The sequence below is a fragment of the Benincasa hispida genome, chromosome 5 (genome assembly GCF_009727055.1).
Source record: "Benincasa hispida cultivar B227 chromosome 5, ASM972705v1, whole genome shotgun sequence".
Classification (NCBI taxonomy): Eukaryota; Viridiplantae; Streptophyta; class Magnoliopsida; order Cucurbitales; family Cucurbitaceae; genus Benincasa; species Benincasa hispida.
The window spans coordinates 39,693,352-39,703,168 of NC_052353.1; the positions used below are offsets into that span (position 1 = coordinate 39,693,352).

General features: G+C 33.6%; 1 protein-coding gene across 1 annotated transcript; it reads right to left on the minus strand.

Moving 5' to 3' along the window:
- Window positions 1-273: 273 nt before the first annotated feature.
- Window positions 274-9,487, minus strand: LOC120078124 (probable carbohydrate esterase At4g34215). Its single transcript, XM_039032343.1, has 2 exons — window positions 8,696-9,487; window positions 274-1,103 (listed from the first exon to the last, which is right to left on the minus strand). Exons 1-2 carry the CDS (start codon window positions 9,266-9,268, stop codon window positions 879-881), a joined length of 798 nt encoding a protein of 265 aa, XP_038888271.1. The 5' UTR covers window positions 9,269-9,487; the 3' UTR covers window positions 274-878.
- Window positions 9,488-9,817: the final 330 nt, after the last annotated feature.

Genomic DNA, 9,817 nt, shown 5'->3' on the forward strand with positions numbered 1-9,817 from the left:
ACTCTTGTGAACTTTCCAACACATTAATAGATTACTAACTTTCAATTTCGCACTTAAAGGTCCTTGAACATTATAAATGTTAAGTAGGTCCTTGAACTTTCAATTTTATAATATATCTATATACATATGCACAGAATCTTATTTTTGTTGCCTTTAAATTTAATAATTATCCCTTAAGAGCATATAAAAACAAGTGTTTATGAGTTTGATACTTTGAAATACGTACATTCTTAAATTATTTGATTAAGCATGTTGCCTTTTAATCATCATCCCTTAAGAGCATATAAACGAGTCTTGTGAATTTGATACTTTGTAATACTTTCTACATTATTTGATGAAGCATGTCTATAATTTATAGTTTACACTAATTTCAGGGTCACACTTTAATATAATCACTTCATTACCACACAACTGCCAAACAAAATACCAAACCATGAGAACCCCCTCTAAATGTAAACACAAAATAATCAAAGAGGGTAATACATACATTACATATATGATTACAAAAACACAAATATGATTCCAACAAAGAAACCACATCCACAAAAACAAGACAAACAAACTGAGGGATAATCTTGGAGTAGAAAGGTGGCTGCATAAAAATACCGTTAATAACCATTTGATTTTTTATTTTTAGTTTTTTAGTTTTCGAAATTTGCATTTGTTTACTACCATTTGCGATGCTTTCTATTTTTTAAAAAAAAATATTTGAATTCTTAACCAAATCTTGTTTTATTTTTTAGTTTTCAAAACTTGGCTTGAATTTTGAAAGCATCTATAAAAAGTAGAAAACAGAAAGAAGAGGAAAAACAATTCCAACGTGAAAGTAATATAAGCTTAACTTTTGAAAACACAAAAAAATAAAAACCAAATAATTATTAAATGGAACTAGGACATCCATTCGAAAGTGGTGCAGCAAAGTGGGTGAGATAGGCATCAGCCAGCATTTGACCTAGAATGACCTGAGCATTTGTTGTGAGATGGAGGTTGTCTTCTTGGAGTTCCAATCCCTTTGCATCAACACACACCAAATTCTCCACTTTCATCCCCAATTGAGCCTCCCTCACTTTTTCAATGTACTTGAATCCTGATGCAAGTGCTACCTGTTTCCATTTTCACACTACACATTTTTAAAAATTGATATTTCTATGTCTATAATTAAACATGTCTTTTGATGTCATATTTCAATTGACATTGATGAACTGTAGCATTTTTAGATTACAATTTGATTTGTTGTGACATTTATATTTTGGAAAAGAAAAATCTATATCTACCATGACAGGAATAAAAAAAATGAGAAGTTAGAAGAAAACAATAAAAATATAAAACACAAGAATTTATGTGGCTAAATAATTAAAAAAAACTACGATCCATTAGAAAAAACTCTTATATATATATAAAAAAAAGGGGGGGGTGGATTTCAGACGACTGAAAATCCAAATATAAATAGGTAACATCACATGAATGGGTGAAAATCTAAATGTTTAGATCCTATTCGGTAACTATTTGGTTTTTGGTTTTCAATATTTGAAAATTAAGCTTATAAATACTTCATCCACCTCTAATTTCTTACTTTTGTTATCTCCTTTCTACCAATACTTTCAAAAACTAAATCAAGTTTTGATAACTAAAGTCCTCTTTGGTAACTATTTGATTTTTTTGTTTTTTTAGTTTTAGTTTTTGAAAACTAAACCTATAAACAATCTTTCTACCTCTAATTTTTTTTTGCTTTATCACCTACTTTTTACCGTTGTTTTAAAAAAACTAAGCCAAGTTTTGAACATTAAAAAAATTAGGTCCCATTTAGCAATCATTTATTTTTCTAAAAAAAAAACCTATGAACACCATTTCCACTTTAAAATTTCTAACTTTGTTATTATATATATATATATATTGCCAATATTTTAAAAAACCAAGCTAAGTTATGAAAACTAAAAAAATATATATATTAAAATTGTTTTTGTTTTTGGAATTTGACTAAGAATTCAATCTTTTACTTAAAAAATATGCAAAGCATGATAAGAAATTGAAAGGAAATAGACTCGATTTTTAAAAACCAAAAACCAAAAACCAAATAGTTATTAAACAGGCTGTAGTTTTTAAAAAGTTGTTTTTGTTTTTAGAATTTAACTAAAAATTCAACTTTTTTAATTAAGAAAAATGTAAAACATTATGAGAAATTGGAAGAAAATAGACTTTATTTTCAAAAACTAAAAATTAAAAACAAAATTGTTAAGTAAATTTTAAAAATTTCTTTTTATTTTTTAAATTTGGCTAAGAATTCAACTCATACTTAAGAAAGATAAAAACCATTGTAAAAAATTTGAAAGAAATAAGTTCAATTTTAAAAAAACCAAATAGTTACTAAAAAGATGTTAAATATTCGAGAGTACAAGAAGAACATAGTATTTTAACTTTAAAGTGTGTAGTATCTTCAATTGTCGAAAAAGGAAGATGTGTAGCTACTTGGAAGAGTAGTAACTTAGATTTTTCTTCTTCTTCCTCCTTTCTTTTTTAGTAAAAAAAATTATGAATTCAACTAGGGCATATGAGAATTTGAACTGGTAGGAAAATAACCCCAGTAGGTTAACCATCTCTTATAATGTGTTGGAGAAATTGATACAAAAGGAGGAGAAACGATCTCTTTTGAAGAAAGAAACTTTTATTTAGAAATACACAAGGATGAACACTTAGAAATTACTCTTTCACTCTCAAGACACTCACTCACTTTTCTACACTAGCTCTCTAGCTTTGCTTGGCTTACAAATGGAGCTACACCTCTTATTTATAGGCATGAGATCCTTGGAGCCCAAGCAAAAAGATCTCTCTAGATTATTCTTGGATCCTAAATATCTAGATATTTCTTGGTTTATTCTTATCTAAAGTTGTTCTAGAATATTTCTAGATTTTTCCTTTGAGATATTTATTCATACTACAACATAGTCCTAGAAAAACTCATTTACATATTTATGTCATATGGGAGATACTCCAACAACCTTGTAGACTAGTTAGTGTTGTTATATATTTTAATACTCCCCCTCAACACTAACTATTCTAGGTCGTTCAATCATCCCGAGCTACTGTCAAAACTTTGCATGTTTGTTTGCCGGTAGTCCTTTTGTGAAAATATATGCAATTTGATCTTCTATCTTTATTGGCTTCATCTCAATTTCTTCTTGAAGTACCTTCTCTAATGAAGTGACAATGTACCTCCACATGCTTGGTCTTTACATGGAATACAGGATTCTCAGCTAAGCGAACTGCAAATTAGTTGTCGCAGTATAAAGTCACTGGTGTTAATCCTTCATTAGTTGCTTTATCCACATATTCTCTTGTGTTGCCATGGTTGTTGCTCTATACTCTACTTCTGTGGTAGACAATGCAATTGTTGCTTGCCTCTTGCTATACCAAGAAACTACTCCACGACCAAGTTTGAACAAGTAACCAGTAGTTGCTCGTCGTGTATCATGATCTCCTACATAATCAACATCACATAAGCCTTCTAACTTGCATTCCTCCCCTTTCTTATAAAAAAGACCATATTCACTTGTTCCTCTTAAATATCTTAAAATTCTTTGAACTACTTCAAGATGAGGCTTATTCGGATTCTATATATAACAACTTACAACTTCGACGGAATATGAGATATCAGGTCTTGTTAAGATAAGGTAGATTAAACTACCTACCAATTGACGATATATCGTTGAGTCTGCAAGATCTTTTCCTTCATATATGCAGAACGTTTTGTTAACCTCTATTGATGTTACTTCTATAAAAGATCTTTTACATACTTTTTTTATTGAAGAAACAATCTTTTTTTTAGTGTCCCGCCTCTAGTCTAAGGAAATGTTTTAGTTCTCCAAGCTCTTTCATTTCAAATCGGATTATTAGATTTTTCTTTATTTGTCGAACTTCGTCTATGTGGTCTCCTATTATGATTAGATCATCCACATAGACTAATATGATTGTGACATTTGAGCCTTGAGCTTTGACAAATAAGCTGGAATCTGTTGGAGCTAATGCAAAGCTACTTTCATCTAGAAACTCTGCAATTTTCCTATACCAGGTTCTTGGAGCTTGCTTTAAACCATATAAAGCCTTTTTCAGTTTGCATACGTAGTCATGATAAGCTTCATCCTCAAAACCTTTTGGTTGCTCCATATATATTTCTCAATCTAGCTCTCCATTTAAGAAAGCGTTCTTAACATCCATCTGTCACAACTTTCATCCCTTACTAGCAACAAGTGCTAATAAGACTCAAACAGTGGTGAGCTTTGCTACAAGATTGAACGTCTCATCATAGTCCAAGTCATATTGTTGAGAAAGAGTTACCAATCGAGCTTTGTATTTCTCTACCGTCCCATCTGCTCAAGTTTTAATTTTGTAGACCTATTTACAAAATATGGATTTAACATCTTTAGGCTTCCGCACCAAGTCCCATGTTCAATTCTTTCTTAATGTATAAATTTCTTCTTCCATGGCTTTTCTCCAGTGGACATTCTTTTACGTTTCTTCATATGTTGTTGGCTCCTCAAATGTTGCTAATATTGCATTCATTTACCTGGAGTTAGGTTTTCTTAGTCTTGTTGATCTCCGTAATTGTGGCTCTTAATTATGTAGTCCACTTTGTCAAAGACTTTGTATTCTTAATTGCTCTTCTTTGTCTTCGTCGTTTTCTTCTTCTCTTTCTATTAGAGCTCGTTGAACTTCACTTATTTATTCTTTTGGTTCTTCTTTGAAAGACTTCTCATCTTTGGGTGTCTTTTCTAATTCGAGTGCCCCTTCAACAAATATGACATTCATTGATGTATATCATCTGTTGGGGATGATGTCCTAAACTCTCGTTGGGTCCTGTAGTTTGTAAACATAGTATTGAACAAACACTTGTGATGTAATAATATATGATATTTTCTTCACTTTTGTCTATGGAACATTGGATGTTTTAATTGTTTTACCACGAACCAATAAACTAAGATCCCTGATTTTCGTTGTAACTTAAGCATTTATATGGAGACATACAGGTGGATCATGTCTTAAGTGATAACCAAAATGGTCTGTAGTATATGGACATAAGAGAGAAACCTTATTCTGGTAACGCTACGGATACGACCCGCTTTGTAGAATAGTTACAAGTGTTGTGACTTGCTACAGATGGTCTAATCCTGATCATTCTTGTGGAGACATGCGAGCGGGGCATCCTATACAAAGGAGTTTGTATAAGACCGGACCACGAAGTGTTATAGTCTCGTTATATAACGCCGTTTATGACAGAGACTTCACTTCACTAGAATAACCATAGGTAACATGACCTCAATCTTGAGTGAGTTGGGAACTTCTGCCTTTGAGGGTGGTCTTTTGATTTGCATGAGTGCGAGTGGCCAGATCACTGACTTAAACCTACCACTTTGGGGATTCATCTGATTTGGGAGCTGGGAACTCAGCTACACAAGATGGAATGCACTCCTTCCTCGAAGCAGAGGTAAGTAGATAGATTGCTCCCTTAAGGGCTGATTCCGGGACTTGAACAGTGTGGCGCCACACACCTTCTCATGGCCCAAGAGGTGTCCACACATAGTAAGACTATGTTATATTGTTCATTAGAGGGATCATTAGTACTTAAAGAGTTAGATGTGATTATAGAGGCAAAACGATAAATTGGCTCAACTGTACTTACGAGCATCTGTGAAGGGTTATCATACTGTTAATTGGTTATATCCGATGGACACAGAAATATATCTGTGGTGAGAAGAGCGCAGCTGTCAGTCTTTAGTAGAATGTGTGGCAGTTAACGAATGGTGGATCTCGTGGCTAAAGAGTTTAGTCAGCTATTCACGTACCGTTGGAGCTTCGAGCCATAGGTCCATAAGGTCCCTTTGGTAGCTCAATGGATTCAAGTTGAGAATCAGTTTTTGGGTCAGTTTGAAGTGTTCAAATTGATAAGAGAGTGTTCAATTATATATGATATGATTAAACTAGTCAATTATATATGATATAGTTGACATAATTATGAGATACAATAATTAGAGAAAAATGATATAAATATGATTTATATCTAGTAAAGGAGAAAATGACTAGTTCATATATTGCATATGATGTGATATTAAACCATAGGTTATAAATATAATATGATTATATTTATTTTTTTAATTAAACGATTATGGGATAATTGTTGCCCGATTTTTTCTCCGTAACCAAATAAGTTAATAGGAGGTTGCATTCATTTTTTGTAACTGAAGGATAAAATGAAAATTGTTTTCATTTTGCAAAGGATCAGACATTCGCTCACCGATTGAGTACACTACATATCGCATGGCAAACCGAGAGCATACACGATAGCTCAAAGTTTCTAAACGATCGTGTACACGCACACATTTCCTAAATGATCGCATAGAATTACCTAAACGATCGTCTAGCTTTTTCTACGCGATCGCGCGCACGAGCGTTTTACTAAATGATCGTCTATACGATCAAGCCCGTTTTACTACACGATCACGTACCTTTACCTAAACGATCAAGCATCCGTCTATACGATAGACACCTGATATCTCCCACTTGCTTGGTCATGGTAAACGATCGTTCCTTCCTCCTTCCCTCTATCAAATCCAACAGAACCCACACCTCCTGGATTCTCACTCTAAGAATACCAAGGGTTCCGAGTGGTGGTGTCTTCCCTGCTGCCTTGTTCGTGAGTAGTCCGTTCGTGGGTGGACGACAACAAGATTTGGTGGACGATAGCTTGGACGATCCCAGCGACAGCGAGATTTGCTTCCTTGACGGGAGCAAGATTGAAAGGCGAAAAAGAGTTCTTCAACTGGTATGTATCTTGTTCTCTTTGTTGTTTAAAGTTTAAAGCATGTTGTAATTTGTTGTTAAGTGCATAACTAGTCTGTTTGATTATGAATGTGATAATTCTGTCACAATGAGTTTGGAACGATCTTGCTTCAGCTCAAAGATTTTTTTGATAAGTGTTCCTTCATCATCGTCCACTGATAGGATCAACGTATCTCCACCCTTTTATTTGGTTATCATATCCAACAAAGATACATTTGGTTGCTTTCTTGTCAAACTTCTTTCTTTGATGGTCTGATACAATGTAATGACTCGGCTCCTTAGGACTTATACTAGGTCGTTATTACATGCATGTATACCTTTCAAATCAACATTTTTCCATGATTTGGTAAAAACCAAATAAATACTATGAAATAAATAATTTTAATAAAAGTAAATAATTGAATTTCATTTAACAAGGTACCCTTAAAACCATGAAACAAAACTAAAAAAATCTTTTAAAAAGTCCAAAAGCACAAATACTAAAATTTCGAGTCCAAACATCAAGACTAAAAATTTTGAAATATAAAATCTTGAAAACATGAGCGAAAAAATATGACTGGTCCCACTGGCTTAATCACAGATTTCGCTTATCATTTGTCGACATGTTATTTCCTTACATGAGAAAGATTGAATATAAGATACTCAGCAATTAACCCCACTACTGGGATCAGGCTAATCATTTATGTCCAATAAATGCAATTTGAACTGAAACTCTATACTAGTAGGACCTAAAGATTTCTCTTACTTGAGTGACGCTTTTACGTTTTACCTTTCTCCTAGACGTGTGTCACTTTCACACACATCAGGTCCAATGTATATCTCTTTCATATACATTGAACTCTCTAAGAATGCATCACTTTCGTACACCCCAGGTCTTCTCTATAAAAGTAGGGATGTGTACCTTTTTCATGCACATGGTTATATATACACCTCCTTCATATATACATCACATTGAGTGTGCACCTCTTTCATACGCCCTAGTCCCCTCTAGGTATGCATCACTTTCATACATACTAGCCGTGTGAACAAAAGTAAAAGCTTTCACTTTTACCGTGTGAACAAAAAAAAGAAAGGAAAATAGGAAATACAAAAGTTTACGAATAATTATTTTAAATAATAAAATTGTTGAAAATATTTTCAAATATAATAAAATGTCATTGTCTATCAATGATAGATCACGATAAAATGCTATAGATATTTATCACTTATACTGATAGATGGCTAATGTGGTCTATCACTGATAAATAATGACATTCGGTTATATTTATAAATAAGTTGATCATTCCAAAATTTACGTAAAATCTCTAAAATTGAAGAAAAACACTTTTAAAAAAATTATCGTTACGAGAATACACTAAGGGGGCGTTTGACGCGCTTGAATTGGGTTGGTAATTATTATAGGAGAAGAGTAATTGGAAGAATTGATGCGAATAACGAAATGAGAAATGTGAATTAACACAAATAACGAGGTAATAAACCTTTTTAATAATTTGTGAACCAAAGGGTGAGTAGGTTTTCTTTACCCACCCAACCTAACCCAAACTTGGGGGTCAAATGCCCCATAAATAACATGTATTAATTAATTTGATTTTTTTAAAAAAATTATGAGTTAAATTTTATTATATTGTACATCACTATTTAAATTAATTTTAAATTTTATTTAATAACTTTTAATTAATCAATATACATTAATGCAAAAATTGAAATTTCAACGGAAAAACAAGGATAAAAATATAAATTTTAAAATCAAACAACGTTTAAACAAAACTCAAACATTAAATATAAAATGGTAAAATATTAAAATTTGTTAAAATTTAAGGGGGGAAAACTAAAATGTAATATTTGAGTGTGATAAAAATGTGACCTGAATGATAGGGAGAGAAGGCAAAGCCAAATCCCGGCGCACATTAGCAACAAACTTTTCCATATTCCACTGATACGCATCAGCATCATGTTCAGTAGAGGTGTCACTTTCTCCTTGAAACCACAAAATCGCCCTAATTTCCCCGCCGTCCTTCACGCTATATCTCGCCCTCTTCACCATTTCCTCATACAGCTTCTCCCCACGCGCCCACTCTCTGATCGCCGTTCCTCCGACGGCGCACGGTACCACCGCCACCGCCACCGCCCCCACACTCTCTCTCACTCCGTTCGCAAACACCATCCCCGGCCCCACCCCGCACGTCTTCTTTGTGTCGATGTCCGCGTGGAGTGGCTCACGCGCCGCCTCCCAATGTTTCTTCGCGCTCAGCCGGAATATCGACGGGTGCGGCTTTGCTTCTGGTGGAACCACGCCGTCCCACCGGTGGAGCTTCTTTAAGACCCCGCCGCGTCCCGCCATGTTGCTCTGCCCGGAGAGGATGAAGATCTGCTTGTTTGGCGGTGGATTGAGAGTTGGATTTGTGTGGATCGGATCTGGATCGGTCGTAGTCGCCATGATTTTGGGATGCGGATGGTTGTGGTGGTGGTGGTGGGTTTTTATATTCCGTCGTCACGGTGGTTGGGTGTTAAATGATGAATGGTTTGTTGAAAGGAAATACGTGTTTTGGCTTTTTCTGGTGGAGGAAAAAAGAAGCCGACTTATTAATCCCTTCTGTTATATTTTGTGTGCATGCGAAGCTAAGAACACCACAATCCAAACAATTCGGACTATCCAATCCGTTAGATTGGTTTTGTTGAATTTTTCTATTTTTATTGGTTGTATTGGATCGTGGGTTGGCTAAAAAATATTTGGTTGATCCAACCCAATCCGAATTATATATATATATATATATATATTCCTATTTATATAAAGTTTTATTTCTTTGTATTGATTAATTTTTGAATTTATAATATTTTTCTTTTAAAATTGTTATGATATTGTCTTTGTTTAAAGTTTACAATACATAGATATTTGATATTTAATATCTTAATTTTATGAGATTTTAGTTATTAGTCACGTATTGTATATAAATTTATATATTTTTCATTAAAAATAAAAAATAAG